We start from the raw sequence: 17,948 nt of genomic DNA, 5'->3' as shown, positions 1-17,948 counted from the left end.
TTTTTTATACATATTTCTTACATCATAAGGCTAAGCTTCAAAGTTTTTTCCTTACACATATTATTAATAAATAAGGTCCTTTTATTATTATGCAAGGTCGAAATTATTTTCACTTAAGTGTCCACTTTTGTATTTTTTCAAATCGTCAGTAGATTCTCTAAAAATACAGACATTTTAATTGCACTTAAATATTTAATTATTTAGGCAAACAGAAGGAATAAAAAGGTAATTATACCCATAGTCATACTGTATATTTATCTAAATAGTGCCTATTTTATTTACATATTAATTAGTCAAATATGTGGCACACAGACATACTGTAGACTGTTCTTATTGAACTTACTATGCCATTTGTAACTTGTTTTCTCTGTTCAGTTCAGGTTTGTTTTATGTATTTTAGCAGCATGTTGAGCAATTTATATTTCAAATCTGACCTTCAAATGTCACATTTGACCTTTCATGTATTTCATGCATTGTAATTTTCTTGTTTTAATTTATATTTCTGCTTCCTTATTCTCGGTACACCTGGAGAAATGTCTTTCATTTCTGCTTTTGCCACCTCTGTTTGTTTTTAGCTTGTGTGTTCATCACATTTGCATATGATGGCACTGCTGTCCCTCAAACAGACTCCCATACTAAACCAAGGCTGCACAAATTGTATGCTGTCCGCCTCATACGCTGCATAAGTAAATACGAACAAGTGACACAGTAACACTGTAAAATCATACCAAGAATAGGAATGTGACCTGCCAGTAAGGGAGAAGAGATTATTTTCTTTCCTCCACATCTGGGCATCATGCATACCTCAAGGGACCAAAGCATCTTCATTTCTGCTCTGCTTCACTTAAAGGAACGCTACTGTAAAAAATATTGTATTCTGATAACTGTAAGCAGTTAATATGTGTAATTATATGATTTATTATAGGAGTATTATTTCATATGCAGTTATTTATATTTTGTACTACACATTTACATGCCAGCCAATGCAAATGACAGTGATAAAGGCTGCAAAATACTATAAGGTCCTGGGTGTGACAGGCTTTTGTGTCCTTTAAATGAGTTTTAAATTCCTATACAAGTCTATGGGAATGCAAAACCCTTAAAGCTGGTCAAGTGCAGGTGAAATGCACCTGTTAATGAATTCTGAATGATTTCAGAAGCGTCTCAAACATTTGTCAAACTAATGCTATAGCTTAAGAGCCCCTTCACATCTCTCCCCTCTGGTGCCTCGCGTTAACGCTCGTTAAGTCAGGGCAGTGGATGGCATCTCCAGGTTTGGAAGACAGTCCTATATAAGGCTATCTGGGCTCACACAGCAATCAAGATCTTGGATGGAGAAGGTAAACATTGGACAGGCTGTGGCTGTCTTATGCAGGGGTGCTGAGGCAGAGGGGGTGTCCTTTTAGGTCATAATGGCTAGGCAGGGTGGGTAAGTGTACTTTGAAAGTTCCTCAGCTTCCCCACAAGGCTGCATTTAAAGTTGGTGTTACTGTATTAAAACTTGACGTATGCAGTCTTTTACAAAGTTATTGGCCAAGTCCACATTATTAACACCCAGCCGAATGTTACTGCTGCACAGACCATGAACAAAAACAGCTATTTGAACTGTGTTAAGAAAGAGATGTTTAATAACAAAATCTATTTAATAACACATTGCAAATTTAAATGTCATCTCTACCCATGGCAAGGCATCAACATGTAGTATGAAAAACAATATTGTGCCGAGCTAATAATCATACACATCTAATACATTGAAACATATATAAATTAATCGCATATATGAGCCTTCAAACAAATAAGGCATAACAAATATATTGACACCCGCATTTAAAGTAATATTAAAGTTTTTAATCTATTTCAAATGCTGAATAAATCACATACAATGGAAGCTTCTCCTTGATAATTAACCCCTTCATGACTGAGGCCCTTTTTTCCATTTTTGCACCCATGTTATATTCCACATTTTAGGCCTGAAAATGACGTAAAACCCCCCAACATTATATATTTTTGGGGGCGGCCCCTTCTTCGGGACGCAGAAGCGATCTGGCGACAGGTAAGTCGCCAGGATCGCTTCTGTTGTAAAGCCGACAGTCGGCTCTACAAGTTTAAACAGAGTCCCGGCGGCAAAAGTCGCCGGGAGTCTGTTTAAACAGCCCCGATGCTGGCGACGTACACTGTACGTCGTCAGTCACGAAGGGGTTAAACGTTTTTGTTTCCTGCAGAATCAGCTGATCCCCTGAGCAATAACCCTGATATCATGTTTTAGTGTGGCTCCTTTCCCTTTGCATGGTCCTATGGAGCTACCCTTGTGTGTGCTAGTAAGCTGTGTGTGTCTCCACAAACACACAGGCATGGCAAGGCAAGTCATTCCCTACGCCTCCTTCATCCCTTCTCCAAGCTAATAGATGGACAGCTGCTGGAGCCTGTGCTGTCCCTTGTGATCTTGTACTCAACAGAAAGTTCAGGGAAGTGGAGATGAGAGAGTTGGAGCCAGCTGTTCAGAAGCATGATGTCTGCAGGTGGTTGGGCATAAATTTAAAGAAATAATTTGCTGGGAAATTGGGGTAGCACCTGAAAATTCCCATTGTTCTACTTGTTTTGCTGGACAACGTATATTTGTTTGATTTGGATTCACTATGGAAAAATAATAATAATACTACTTTAAAGATAGTATAGAACATATATTGTATGTATATGTACCAAATAAAGAATTTCAGAGACAGGACCCCATAATAAGCATATGATTACTAATTTACCAAGTTAAATATTTGTTTACTGATGGTTGTTATATTTTTCTTAGCCTTGGCTTAAACTCCTTATCCAGGGAAGCAAGGCACTTGAAATTAGAACTGTTTAAAGGATAACATAGTCTTAAACAATTCTTGAAATCTAAAGACAAGGATTTCTGATTTTATAGTATTAAATCTGTGGAACTCAAAGAGTTACATTTAAACACTCAGTGAACACAATTTATGATAGAAACATTTACTGCTAAACTCACTTCTGGCTATCTTTATAGACATAAATGGTCATAAAATTAAAGGAAAGCACTTGTTTTGTTCTTAGTTGCTAATTTAAAATGTTAATGCTTGTTACACAAATTTAGCAATGCAGTAGGTATTACTCATTGTGATAAGGTTAACACTTTTAAAATCAATGAAAGCGGGATATAGATGTGCAGCAACAAAATATTACTATGCTTATGGTGCTGTATTAGAATTTTATTTGCTAAAGGGAACAGGCAGATTTTCGAAATTCACCGTTAACTTAAAACAATAGTTTCAAACCTTTTATTTCTTAGGCCTTACTGCCTCCAGGACTCAAAGGAACATCTGGCTATTTAGAGAAAACAATATGTTCACATCCTCTATGACTTTTTGTTTCTAATTGGGTTTTAAGTTTTTCTCTCGTAACGAAGTAAGCTAGTAAACAGCAAGGAGGTCATATAAAGATCACAATACTAAACTATGGAGGGTGGAAAGTATCTAAAAATCTATGGATGGCTCCTGTCCTACTATCATGAAAAAGATAGCATTCTGATTATTGTATCTTGTTAATAGATGTAATGTAAGGATTCAGTATATCAGTCCCTTTGTTTTATTTCACATGTTTTATTTATATTTTTCTCCACATTTACACCAGACCAAGCTGTCAAGCCAAAGTGACAGTGACGGGGGTTGCCACAAACTATAACACTGCTGGAGGTGCTTTAGGGATTGTTCATACCAGGTGCATTGGACTGCACTTGGCAGCCTTGCAATTTGTCTTGATTTCTATTATGTCAGTTCATACCACCGTGGTGTGCGCTGAAAAAAAGTACATGTAGTACCTATTTTCAGAGCAACATGTTGTGACAAAGGGGTGATCCTAGACCCCCACTGCCATAATCTTCCCGCTCAGCTCCTGGCAACTAGTCACATCACTGGTTGCCACAAGCTAGGTGAGACTCTGGCCAGAGCATCACAGGTCGCTATGCACTCTTAGCAACCTGGGACACTCTGACAGGAAAGGGGGCAGCAGATGTGTCTCCCACGTGACCAAATGAGATGCCGCCTGAGGCTACCTCCTCGGGCTGCTTCATTGTAGGGGTGGCCCTGCTGTGGCACACTACACAGCATCACAATGCACTGCAGTTAATAAAACTGAATGAAATGTCATTTTGTAACATTTCAACAAAGTTCAAACACAAAATAAAAAATGGTAAACAGTGTGACACACTGAAATCAGCGCATCACATGGCTTTATTCCCAACGCACACCAGCGTTAGTATGGAACATGGTTTCCTGAACATACATACATACATATGGGGGCTGATTATTCAAAGCTAAAGAACAGAAAAAAAAATGAAAGTGGAACTATTGCCCATAGCAACCATTCAGGTATAACATTTTATTTCTAGGTGACATTTAAAGTGCAAGAGTGCTCTTTTATAAAAAAGACCGCATGGGTTCACACAGTCCTCCTTTATCTAACGTACCAAAAATCAGATCTCAGATGCAGTGTGGCCCGGCCATAAACTGTTGGGTTCTACAGTTCATCTCCATAGAGCTTGTACTCGTGCCCCACACAGGAGCTAAGGCAATGGGAGAAAACTCAATTATAAACATTGGCCAGTGCAGTGGAGAGCCTGACATTGTAGAGCAGGACTGTGCTACATCTGAGGTCTGAATTTTGGTATAGCTAATAGTGATGGGCTCGGGCGTGTTCGCAGCTTCATGTGTCGAGCCCGCCAGGAAGCTGACAGCGCCAATCACGAGTACTGAGACATTTCCCGATCTCTGCAGCTGCGGAACGGGAAATGTCTCAGTACTTGTGATTGGTGCTGCGACACTGTCAGCTTCCTGGCGGGCTCGGCACGTGGAGCTGCGAACACCCCCGAGCCCATCACTAGTAGCTTAATTCCAGATACAAATAGCATTAATTTGTATCTGGAAGTAGCATTAATTCCAGATACAAATACTTTGTGACAGGCCAGGCCACTACTCTACATATGGCTAGTATTATACTGTGAAGGCAGCCATTTTATTAATTAATTTTCCTGACTTCACTGTACATTTGTGCTTTATTCTCCTTAGTGTACCAGAAGAAGAGTCCAGAAGGAATTGCTGAAAGCATTTTTAAGCCCTATCAAGATACCCAGCACAAAAAAATGTCTGATGAAAGCTAAATGATTACATTAAAACATTTGCTTGTGTTGATTTCAGTCACATAGGATTCTCCTGAATAATTTCCCTATTTAAATGAGCCTGAATAGGCCAGTCTGCCCAAAAGCAATACTTATAGGTGGAGGCTGATGTGCAGGGTTGCCCTTGTCTTCTTATAGGTCTTGAATAGGGAAATAGCAAGTATGTTTCAGCTTCTCCTGTTGCTTTCTCCATGATATAAAATAAACTATAAACACAACAAGAAGAGTGGAATTCCCTTATAAGTGTGGAGACCCAGAGTCTCAATGATAGAGATCACACTGACAGAGTTAGAAGATACAGCATATTGGCAAGTATTTAACTTCCCCGCATCTAAAAAAAAACCTGAAATATCAGTTATGGGTAGAACAACCTTTTTTTACAGTGCCTTAAATATCTGTTCACTGAACAGTAAATTCCAATGAGGTGTCTATTTAGAAGGACAGGAAAAGGAGCTATCCGAGATGGAGATAAATAACACTTCAAGGTATAAAATAACAATCTATAAAAAAATAAGGCTTTTAGTGCTTAACGTCCAGTTACAAAATGGTTTTTGACTTTGGACAAGTAAATACTATTACATTTTTATTGAGAGAAAATAACAAATGGCGGTGAAGAGGAACTACACCCTCCTATCCTTTACAGCTAAGGAAGGTGCCATCTTGGCCTCTATTTGGATTGCAGTTGCCATGGTGCTGCACATGTGATCAGCAATGATGCCAGCCATTTGAGGGTCAAACCTGGTGGATCAAGTGCCACTTTAAAATAACTCCTTGATCTTATGGGATCAAGCTTTCATATCTATGCTTAAAAAAAGATGAGAGGCAAAATCAGGTGAAATGAAAGTCAAACTATTTGGAAAAGTTGGTTTGGTCATTCAGTTAAGGAGAAGAATGGGGTTTGGATAATGTCTACATGACTGTCACTTGATTCGAAGGAAAGAATCTTTCATAGAAGAAGCTAGTTCATCCACATTTTGCTGTGAATGCATGTGACTGACAACAGAAATGTCAAACTGCCACTTACCAGTACTTGGTTATGTTGCTTCAAAGGAAAACTTCAAAATGTCTGATCATCACTATGTGAACAATCATTTACCCCAGATTTACTATTTGCTTTGAAAACTTCTGGTGTACTTGTTGCTGTACAGTGCACAATTAATACAGATCTAAAACATCCTTAAAGCTTCCCCCCTCTAAACACACCCTCTGTGATTAATGATATGTACCGCTGTCACTACAGATAGTAGATGACAGCCTCCAGACGTAATCTCTCCATGAGGTCCCAAAACTTTATGCTAATGTCTATTGCTAGCTGCCAAGTAAGCTCTTCGTCTAAAACACATTTGCACACTTTGATAGTATAATTGTTGATGTGCTTTAGGCACTGAAGAAAACAGGCTTTTAGTATTAACGTACCTTTGGGTCTCTCAGAAACAGAGCCTTGAGAATTAGGGAATGTACGTCACCGATAGGTGGGTAATGCATTAGAAGTCCCAGACACGTCTGATAGTTGCTGGAGATTACTAGAAGTAAAGAAATTAAATATACATGCAACCATTAGGAGAAGGAGCAATGCAATTTCTTCAGACATAGAAGTGTAATGTAATACCCAAGCAGAAGTCAGCCAAAGAAGTCCTGCAAAAGCTCGCTCTGTGCAACACAGCCCTTTAAAGCTCTGGCCTCTTGTATAATTGTGGCCCATTCCACACTATCAACTGCTTTTAATCTCCACCTTTGACTACCAGCTCTCCTAGGCTCTATTTCACATCATGAATTCATCTCTTTACTGGTCTTCCATTCTACCTTCTATGTCCTGGATTCCACTCATAAATCTTCTTGAAAATTATTTCTCCCATCTCATTACATGTTCAAGCCATCTAAGCCTTTGGCTTCTTATATTGATTATGTTAGTTCAATGTTCATAGCTTAAGTATAAATCATAATTTTTCCTCCCTTTATTAAGATCCCTCTAGAAATCCTTCTTAAAAATGACTTTCCTTACCTGTAAACCCAGGATCAGGACAACAAGCCTGCATCTAAGGTTTACTTAAAATAAACCTGTGGTGCATCCATCTTTCAGAAATTACCTCTACAGCTAGATCTAAATGACCCCTCATTATGAATGAGGCTTTGGTTTGCTGCTATAAGAGTTAAAGGTGAATCATGCAGGTTAGAGATACACGGTTTATGTATAGAGTCACCCAGGAGAATTTTTTAAAACCATAATGCATGACCTTTGAACTATGGCCAGCAGGCTTAGAAAGACCAACAAGGAGCTTTTGGCTTGGCCAGCCCCCATATCATTAGAAGACAGCAGCCATAGTGTCAATGAATTGGAAGCTGTAGTGGGGACAGCATAGGGCAAGCTTATAAACTGCACAGGAAAAGATCAGGGTCAGTCAGAAACTCTACTTTAATTCTTTCATTTCTAGCTCTTGGGGCAATGGAGCCATTGCTGCCTTTCTTTGTTATTATTGTTTTGTTTTTTTTTGTATTTCATTTAGTGGTTGATTTGAGGTCAGCGGTTACTTTAAGATGTTATCCTTTCCATAGCAAACGTTTTTGTATTTCAAGGTTTTCTTTTATTTTTGGGGTATATTGGTTTTTGTTACATGTAGTTAAAGCCATTATTTTGGGGTTAAAATTAGCTTTTTAACTTTAAAAAGTGGGCTTTTCTATTAGAGTTTTTTTAAATTTCTTTTGTACATGTTTTAAAATTTATGTTGAGAAGGTCTATGCGCTGCAGTGGTCTACGCTGGCTGTTAAAAGTTTGCCTATTGCCTTAAAAATGGTTATAATTTAACAAAGATTCCCTCCCCATATACTTCAATGGAATTTGCCTCTAACTTTGGGTTCTCCAAATTTCGAACAAGGTTCACAGAATCCTTGGCAAATCGAACCCAGGCAAACTCACCCATCACTACCCCCTCATGGTAAGGGGAGAGGGACAGTATTTCATGTTCAACCTGTCTACTTTTGAGTCTAAATGACAAAATATAATGCAATCCAATTAAATTATCAGGTTGGTGTTATTGTTATCCTTTACAGCAGTCCAGAAGCATGCTTGTGCTTCAGGGAACCAAAGGGGAAATTAAAAGTAGGAACCGGTCAGGTATTATGTGATACCATAATTTTAAGGAGGGGGGGGTATTAAAAGGTGGAGACTGCAAGTAATAAATTTGCCCACAATTGTGCAGAAGCCATGGCCTTTAAAGGGCTAAAGAAAGAGAGAGTGCAAACTGTAAATCAAATATAGAATTTAGATACTTGTGTATTACACTCACACTTTTATAAAAAGCCTCTTTAAAATTCTTCCATAGTTTAACCTTAGATTGTTGGTATCTGGTTTTAAAACAATTAAACGACTTGCCATGTATTGTTTCATTAAACTGTTTAATGTCACACTAAAACTATGAAAAAACAAACAAACACTGACAGAGACTAACCTTTTCACAGTAATTTATTTTCTGTCTGACAAAATACAATACTTGTATTTAATTTGTTACTTTTGTCTCAAGCAATGCTTTTTTCCCATTCTTATTTTCTTTTCCAAAATCATACATTTTACAAGGACAATTACTAAACCCATCATTCAAAGCAGGTCTATGAAAACTGCATTTTTTTTCTCCAATCGAAATGCAAGCAATCCATCTGCTGTGGCTGTCAAAGCAAAGCCTATTAATGATGCTTGTTTAGTATACCATATTGACTGCCTGCAACAATACTATCTGCTAGCATACTGAAAACAAGTGTACTTTCTGTTAATCCTTTCTCTTTTAAAGCAGAACAAAAGCAAAAGTTACTTACTACTTGCTTCCAAAAACCATAATATACTAAATGTGCGTGGTCTCATACCTGTGGTTATAGCAAGAACCGATGATGATTGCTAAGTTTAAGGGGCACACTAGATAATTATTGAAATCACAGTCATCTCACAGCCACTTTCAACAAGGGATAAAAAAGGGGAGCAATATAGTGCTAAAGTCTTAAAATCCATTTTCCCATTTGTAAGTGGTTAGCATTTATTGTGGTGAGGAAGCGGTGTAATGATGATATTTGGAGTGGCCAGATTATTATGACCACCCCATCAGTACTTCGTTGGGCCACGAGATAACTCCACGAGATGACGTTGTTGGGCCGCCTTGTGAATCCACGAGATGTTGAAAGGTGATGCAAGGAATCTGACACTGCACTGTTGCCCTTCTGTTGTCTTGTACCAGTCTTGCCACTCTCCGTTCTGCCCTAACATTGACTAGTCGCTGACGGCCACAATTCGCACGTTCAGACCCAGATTTTTGGCTGACAGTCCAGTCTTTAAACACTTTAACAACAGCTGCTCTTGAACATTTAACGAATTCTGCTGTTTTGCTGATACTCGCTCCATGGCTCGCGCCAACAATCATCCCACGTTCAAAGGCTATTAAATCGCGTTATTTACCCGTATTTTCAGTAAAAAATCTTCTACTGTCATGGTAAACCTGCTTCCCTATTTATAATGGTCTGGAGCTCTAGCAACTTCAGCGCGAAATTATAGCTAATTATAGCTAATTTGCCTACACATGTCAGGTGGTCATAATAAACTGGCCACTCAGTGTATATGTGTGCATATTTTCATGACTCACATTTTTGATGAACTTATTATTAGGCCTGAATCCTAGAAATTCTAAATTTTCTTCACAAGAAATTCAGTCTGACACCGGGGTGTCGCATTGTAATGTAGGCTGTAAACTAGGGCTGCAACAACTAATCGACAATAATAATAGTTGGCAATAGTTGGAGAAGATCGGAGGACACCACTTCGGCCGGCGAAACGGCGCACTGACGCTGACGCGCAAGGTCGGAGGTCGATCGGCGGTCCGTCGTAAGTGCGAGTGGTCGCAAAACAGTCAGTAAGCGAGGAACATCTGTATACATACATTGCTTGCACAGCACAGATGTGACAATTTCCAGGAGGATTTGGGGAAAGCTAAAAAATATTGTAGTTCACATACAGCAGCTGCATATGCCTGCTTTATGTAGACTCGGTGTACATTGCTGGCATATGTTTTTTTTTTAAATACCTCTGCAAAAGTGGAAATGGGCTTTAAAGTGAAAATGCAGACAAACCTTTTTTGTACTGGATTCCTTAAAGGCTATTGTGAGGTGTTCCCACTCTCCAGGAGCCAGGAATTATGGTGGGGAGATCTTGGAGTATCCATGACTAAGGTCATCAGGTTCCACCTGACTAAAATATAACTGAATGCTTCTGAAATCTGTGGGTTAAAAGTGGCCCACATTTTTTTCAGTGTCATTTTGGTGTAATGAATCTGACCACTTAGCTCAACATACTGTAGCTAATTAGGTGTAAGCCCCTTTAAAAAATAAATTGGACAATTTATACTTATTTAAACAGTTTTCTTGTCATCAGTGTCAGAACTCCTGCTTAGAAATTACTGACCCAGATTGAGTCCTATCAAATATAGTGATCGGTTTCTTGCACAAGGGGACAGCAGGAGAAAAAAAAAACTGAATGTTAGCTAAACATAATTATATATTAATGTTTATTTAAATGAACTGTGGTGTATTTCAAAACTTTTATGTATTAAACCCTGAGTATCCTTGGTGATCCATCACAGTGTCATTTCTTACATTATACTGTTTTTATCAATGCCAGGGTTGTATATCCCTATTTAAATGTAAGTGTACAGCGATTCATCAAAGAAGAAATGCAGCATCTTTAAAGAGGCAATGGCAAAGTCCAAGCTGTTCTGCCTGTTATATGATTTAAGGGTTTAGTAAATGGCCCCCAAGTACTTCAGATCATGTGACAACACTACAGCATTACTGGAAAAGTAAAATGTTATTTCCTGCTGAGCCAGAAATACAAAGAATGATGTGACAATGTCATATATACTGGATGTATTTTCCTTGTTGTCCAGTAGGTGGTGCTCATTACTAATGGCTGCTTTACTGTTGTCATGAACGACCACAAAAAACTATTGCTGCTCATAATTAAAATAACGAAATACTTTAACTTTTTCTATCTATAAATTGCTATAGATGTCACCACTGCTTACAAAATGTGACTGTATAGGTTAGTCTAGTATGTTTTGTAAAGCTCCACAACCTGCAAATATAACAACTGGAATATAATTGGCTGTTTAGATTTGTACTCTAATAGTGAGATCATGCTGATGTTAAAGAGTTTTATTTTGTACAAAATAAAATTGAAAGTAGGAAATGGTCAAGGGCCCCTTCACATCTACAAGTTTCATTGTGGCGCCTTACCACACGCATCTTAACCTGTGTTATTTTATATATTAACGTGTGTTCTGTTAACGGACCTATACCATTTTTATAATGCAACCCACTGCTATGCAGGTCCAGTGGTACCTACTGTACTTGTAATTTGGGGTACCATTCTAAATTACTGGCACTGCAACACTCCGCACAGAATGCCATCTGGGACATCATCACGCATGCGCATAACATCATCACGCACACACTTAATGATGTTGTGCGCACTTACCTGCTTGCGGCCATCACGGTCCGTGACCGAGTGCCCAACTTTTCAGAGGGAGTCAGTCATTTTGGTGCCACCCGGTGTGGGCCGCCCTCACCACACCCCCCTTGTATCTTATTTGTGTATCACTTGGCTTTAGATCCTCAAATCATATCTGACTTGGTGCTGACACTGTCCTTCCTTCTGAAAGGTGGCTACTTTTGTTTCCCATGGTCCCTGTGTGTGTTTTAAAGTAGCCACTGTTCCAAGCTCACTCCAGTGATAGACTACAACCTCAATACAAATTTGCAAACTAAATGTGAGGTAGTAGTCCATCACGGGAGTGAGCTTGGAGCGATGGCTACTTTACGCAGGGACCATGGGGAACAAAAGTAGCCATCCTCCAGAAGGAAAGACAGTGTCAACATGAATTTAGAGATGATTTCAGAAACTACAGCAGAGCGATACACAAATAAGCTCCAGTTTTGTTAATAGTAAAAGGTACTTGAATGCATTTTTAAGATCTAACACTGGAGTTTAGTGTCACATTAAGCATAGTAGAACAAACACATCTGCCACTGTACTTTACACCACAAAAAAAACACTTTATTTTAAAATACATGATCCATGTAGTGCCACTTTAACAGAAAAGGTTGCTGGCTGCAGCAGGAAGAAGTGGAAAATGCCTTCCATTTGAATAATACAGAGTCAGTCTTTGTTTGATGTAAGAAAGTAAGGTGCTTCTGCCAAAGGAGGGCCTTCAAAGCACCAGAGGTGGTGGATGTTACAGTTTACTACTACAGTATTACCTCAGGCCACACAGCCACACATACACCAGCCTCAAATTTCCTTATAAAAATTGTCTTCCAGGATTTTTTTAGGTCTATATTATGTAAGAGTCTAGTCCATTAAAATGACCACAGGGTTCCCACTGGATGAGCCAGTCATTATATCAACATTTTATATTTCAGGAAAATAGTATTCCATGAAGTCACACTGCAATACATAGAAGCATATAATGATGTAGTACTTACATGCATCCCTAATATACAGCAGCATGGCTACAAAAACATAGTCCACCAAATCTAATGTAATGCTTTCTGCAAATAAAGCATCCCAAATGACTAGCAGGTCCTGCAGAGGGAACTCCCGACCAAACAAGAGGCGTACCCATCGTCTGAAATACAAAATGTAATATGTTACAGTTGAAATGCATTGGTTGTTTGTTAAACCTGAGAAAATACATTTTGTTATCAGTATTTAGTATCTTACTATGCTTACTTACTTCTTGTTGTATGTCCTATGTGCAAAAAGACATTATGGACCAGAGCATCTAAACCTAATATCCAGCATAATATAAAATAAATATAACATTTTACAGGCCTCTATAATTCTTATAACAGAGGAACCTCTCATTATAGCCTCAACCAGTGGGGGGAGCTGGAAACTCCAAAGCAGAAATCTCAGTACTGTAGGTACAGTTGGTAATTAAGTTCACCAAGACACAAGTAAAAGAGATATCAGATTTGATTGAACTGATCCTTAAGTAGTAGACGTTTTTGAGACAGCTGCATCACAGATAAAAGAAATGGTAGCCTTGAAAGAAAGTGCAGCAGCAATTAATAGCAAGATCCTTCAAACTGACTGTTACGATGAGCTAGACTCAAGGAAAAAGGAAGAGGATACGTCTGTAATAGAACTCCTTCCAAGATGAGAGAAAAAGAAAGGAGAACATTTGCCACTTTTACTAGAGTCTAGAAAATAGTTAGTGAGACTTGGTTTGAAGAGCCAATGTTGTGACTTGCCCAATTTCCAGATTCTCCAATTCTAGGAGGAGAATAGAAAAAAATACTGTGAAAACTCATAACGTTGATTCTATCAGTGAAGCCCCCCTGGCATTCCACAAGGGAGAAGCTAGTAAATTAGACCACTAAAGCTAATACACTAGGCAATGTCATGGATACAATATAAAAACTACTGAAATATACTGAAGAGTTAGGCTCTCTCAGGCAAGGTAGCGTGGATATTAATCCCTGTTGATATAGGAATCCCTCCAGAGAGGAACAGGGCTCTAAGAGATAAGGATTTCAAGGTGTGCAAAGCAACTTTAATAGCAAAGGACTACAGGATGGAAAGAATTATGTGATCAAAGTTAGGAATCAGAAATCCCAGGGTGTAGAAAACTTGCACTGTTTCTGGAGAAAAAAATGCACAAGAAGTGCAGTAATGCCAGAAGGGGCAGACATATAAGGATGTCGTATCCAAATATTTAGAGTGGAGCTACAAGGGGAACTTGAGCAGCCAAACCACTAGGAGATAGTAAAGGAAGGAGTAAAGTGAAGGAGTATCTTTTATATGGAGTGTTGAGAAGATGATACAGAAAAATGTTGGAATTAAAGATCTGGAGTTTGAGTAGAAGAACAGACAGAAATTATCTACTAGGTACTACTGAAGTAGTAAAGGATGAATGGGGTTCCTTTGCCATCCCAAGATCTGTGTTGAGCCAGGTGCACATTTTGAGCACTAAAGGCTTCAGGGATATAAGTATCAAGAGTAGAGTTGAAAAGGCATGTACCCTGATAGGGAGAGTAAATCAACTTTTCCGTTAGTAAATGCTCTGTGTGCCAGACACAAAGTCCCCTTTGCATCTTAATAGGCATTATATGCCCATGAAAAAGACACAAGCTTGGATGCTTGTAAAAGATCACTGCAACTGTACCGCAGGGCTCCAGACATTTGTTTGAAAAGATCCCGGCACAAGGGTCTATACTTGAAATGGAGCAGTCTCGTTTAACAGAGCTTCACAAAGACACAGATTCATAGATCTGAGTTACCATCAGTAAGGGATGGACAATTAAGCCAGATAACTCAAACTGAGACCTAATTAGGTAATCCAACTGATAATCAGTAAAATCCCTAAAGGTAAGATCATCATCAGCCTGTCTGGTGGCATATTTGTTACTGTGAATGAACGGAACGTTTATAATGGGTAGACCACTTATCAGTTAATTCATTTTCAAAGGTAAAAAGCTCCTTCACATAGGGATGTTCGGATACCAGTGCCGATAATTGGCATTTACAAGAACTACCAGGGTCGCAGAAGTTGCAGCTGTGACAGAGCCCCGGCACTCCACTACTGTCCTGAAATCATTAGTCTGTATTGTTTTAGAAAAACTGCCACATGACAATAAACAAAAATTTATCAGTAATTGTATCTGTAAGTACTTGGAAAAGTATCTGTATTTGGTCTGGAAAAAATGGTACCGGTGGATCCCTAATATAAGAAATCATACATTATAACAAGGATGCAAAAATCCCAGGAGCCCCATATGCTCCTTAAAAATGACAGCTGCCTCCTAACTTTTGATTTTTTCTCTAGTGTAGTCTTGGAGCTGGGAAAAGTATCTGTACTTGTACCAAATACGGCACATGGTATCTGAACATCCCTACCTTCACGCTGTCAGGGGGAATTCATGATTCCACAGTTAATTCCACTTATTATAGAGGAAGGTTTAACATACCAAGTGTATTGGAAAGGTCTTTGGAATAACAACTCTAAAATACCCTGAGCCTGGAACAGCAGGCCGATCATTCAACTGCAGTGTAGAGTGCACTGCATCAATCATGGAACTTGCTGAAATACAGGCTCTTCAGGGGAAGGTTGTAAAGGATCTGAAGTTCGCAAATCTTAGAATGCAGCTGAGTGTTAATATGGCTTATCGTGCCATATTGGTTCATGCTGGTAGGCCTCTTCAAAGACTGGGTCACACCAAAGTCTATGCCACGGCTCTGAACCTGGAGAGCGTTCTGCGGCTAACTAGTACAATACATAGAGGTCTAAAAAGTGCCACAATGCAACACCCGGTACCCAAGGGTCACATTATAGACTAGCCTCACCATGACATGAGGCTTGTTTTCAGAGACTGGGTAACACCAGTAGGCTGTGCCATGAGTCTAGACCCCGAAAGCACTCTGTGGCAAAGTTCACAGAGATCTAAAAGGTGCCACAATGCAGAATCTAGTAACCCAGAGGGGTCTGGGTACAGCCTCCAATGCTATCGCTGAGGAATACACCGATCTGGATAGCTGCTGCATACAGACTAGGTCAAAGCAGCATTATTTTAGGTTTAGGCAGCTGCCAAAGAAAAATATGTACAGAACATTTCAAATAAAGAAAAAGAAAAGTAGAAAGAAAAAAAAATCCAAAGTTAGCGATTTTCAGCAGAGATGAGAAAAAAAGCGTCCAATCCCCTCAAACACTAATAAAAAACGGAGGCATTACTTTTGGAGGCAGGGCTATACAGTCATTGGCTTAACAGTGTTTTCCACTATCCAAACCCCCTGAAGGTGGAGGTATAACCCCAAATGTCTAAGCATTACTATATTCCTGTGTCTCTCAATAGACAATAAAGACAGGTATATTATGTTGCATTCATGAATATTTATCCATGTTTTCTCTTTTTCAAAAACACTACAGGTACAAAAAATGACCTGCTAATCCTGTCAAAAATCAAGAAGCGCTATCAGCCCTGAGGTCTCCTATGTATTCAAGAAGGGAGAACTAGCCTGGGCTGACAACAACACATGGGTATTCAGTGCAGCAGAAGCAATGTTTTGCTCAGTCAAGACATTAGGAGCACACTGGATTTCTGGCAGATCAACTGATTTTATTTCTGTACGGATGAAGAAAGCAGTAAGAGTACATGTGTTGCAAAGATGCACTGAACGTTTTTCTTTTCCCCAGACACACACTGTAAATGGAACTATCAACCTGGGGAGTTTATTTGAAAGATATGTTTCTGAAATGCATCTTGCAAGTTACTAACTGAGCAAATGTGGGATCACTGAAACTGTGACCTTTACAAATACCATAGTACTTCAATGGCCAGCCTGCTGTCCACAAACAACTGTAAACAAAAGCACGATATGGTCCTAATGTTACTTGTAAGGATACTGAGAAATGGAAAGCACTCATTTTATTACAGGGTCAATCTTAATGAGAAAGGGACATCCATATTCCTAGAATTACACTTACAGTCAGAAATATTCAGCCAATGAACAAATCCCTCAGTGCTAGCAATTATCATGTTATATGCCTAAGCAAGCGGCACCACAAATAATTGATGGAAAGAATATCACACTACATGGGTGAATTTCCACCTGCGTGCACATGTGTTATATCAAATTATCAGAATGTGATGTGGTAGTGATCCAAAATTAGAAAAAAAACAAGTCAAATAAGCTTTAAATTATGTCTGAAACACCTGTCGGGTGGGTATGTGACATAAAAATTATTTTTTAAGTAGAAGGGAGGATGTAGATTGGATCATTGGAGTTGACAAGTGTTGTCCTTTGTCAGCCGTGACTCTAACTGATGAACGTTCTATGCAACAGCCAGGGCAAAATAGTCTTCATTTACCATTTTTTTAATAGACAGAGGTGTCTTTGTGAGTAAGTGTTTACATTTAAAATAAAAACGGAACTCAAACTTAAAACAAACAATAAAAAAATGGGGGGGGACAAAATCATGTTATTACAACACAAAAGCAATGATGATGAGCAAAGTGCAATAACCCACACCTTTTAGTAAGTAGAATCTTATACATTTAAAAGGGTTCATGCTCTTTGCACTGCCTTATGATATAATACAGCATGCTAGGGATTCTATACAATTCAAAAACCTGGGATTTCAGAATTCAGTAATGCTCTGTAATAACTTACCTCGTCATTATTGAATTTCTAAATGGCTAAGGCAATATGGAGAGTATGAGCCATCATATTCATTAAACTCAATTCAATTTAAATTCAATTAAAAATCTGTTGTTGGAGCAGTAGTAAACTTAGCACAATTTATTATCCTATCAACATTTTCTAAGAACTGTGGCATGAACAGAAAGACTCATCCTTTGCTGAGCTGCTGGCAGATACAAAGTGTACGTTGTCACACAAAGACATTATCACCAGAATAAATAAGGAACAATTCAAAGGAATCTGTCACCAATAAAAGGCCACTCAAAGTGTTAGGATTAACGCCCAACTTTTCTTTAGCTGTCTGTGTTCCTATTGGATAAATCTCTCCCTACGTCCTGTTCAAGTCTCTCCAGTGGGCCACAGACAAAAAAAAAAAATTGTTGGTAAACTGCAAGCATGCAGAAGTGTAAAGAGCTGTGAAAGCACAATTACCTGAAGCTTCCATGCAACTCATAGTGGGACCAAAACTCCATTTCTATTCCTTGTTTATTAGGAAGTGCAATAACAAAGTAAATGTTATTCTTGAATTTT

General features: G+C 38.8%; 1 protein-coding gene across 2 annotated transcripts in view; it reads right to left on the bottom strand.

Moving 5' to 3' along the window:
• Positions 1-17,948, bottom strand: part of TBC1D5 (TBC1 domain family member 5) — a 261,642-nt gene that overhangs the window by 94,399 nt on the left and 149,295 nt on the right. For both annotated transcript variants that reach the window (XM_018574269.1, XM_018574338.1), the window contains exons 12-13: positions 12,701-12,843; positions 6,602-6,708 (exon numbers count right to left, since the gene is read on the bottom strand). In XM_018574269.1, coding sequence (XP_018429771.1) covers positions 6,602-6,708; positions 12,701-12,843 — 250 coding nt within the window. The remainder of the gene's footprint in view (positions 1-6,601; positions 6,709-12,700; positions 12,844-17,948) is intronic.

This window comes from Nanorana parkeri, unplaced genomic scaffold (assembly GCF_000935625.1).
Source record: "Nanorana parkeri isolate BGI_ZX_2015 unplaced genomic scaffold, ASM93562v1 scaffold4, whole genome shotgun sequence".
In the NCBI taxonomy this organism is placed as follows: domain Eukaryota; kingdom Metazoa; phylum Chordata; class Amphibia; order Anura; family Dicroglossidae; genus Nanorana; species Nanorana parkeri.
Note: the sequence above shows the minus strand (reverse complement) of the source record. Positions and strands in the feature narration are given on the sequence as shown.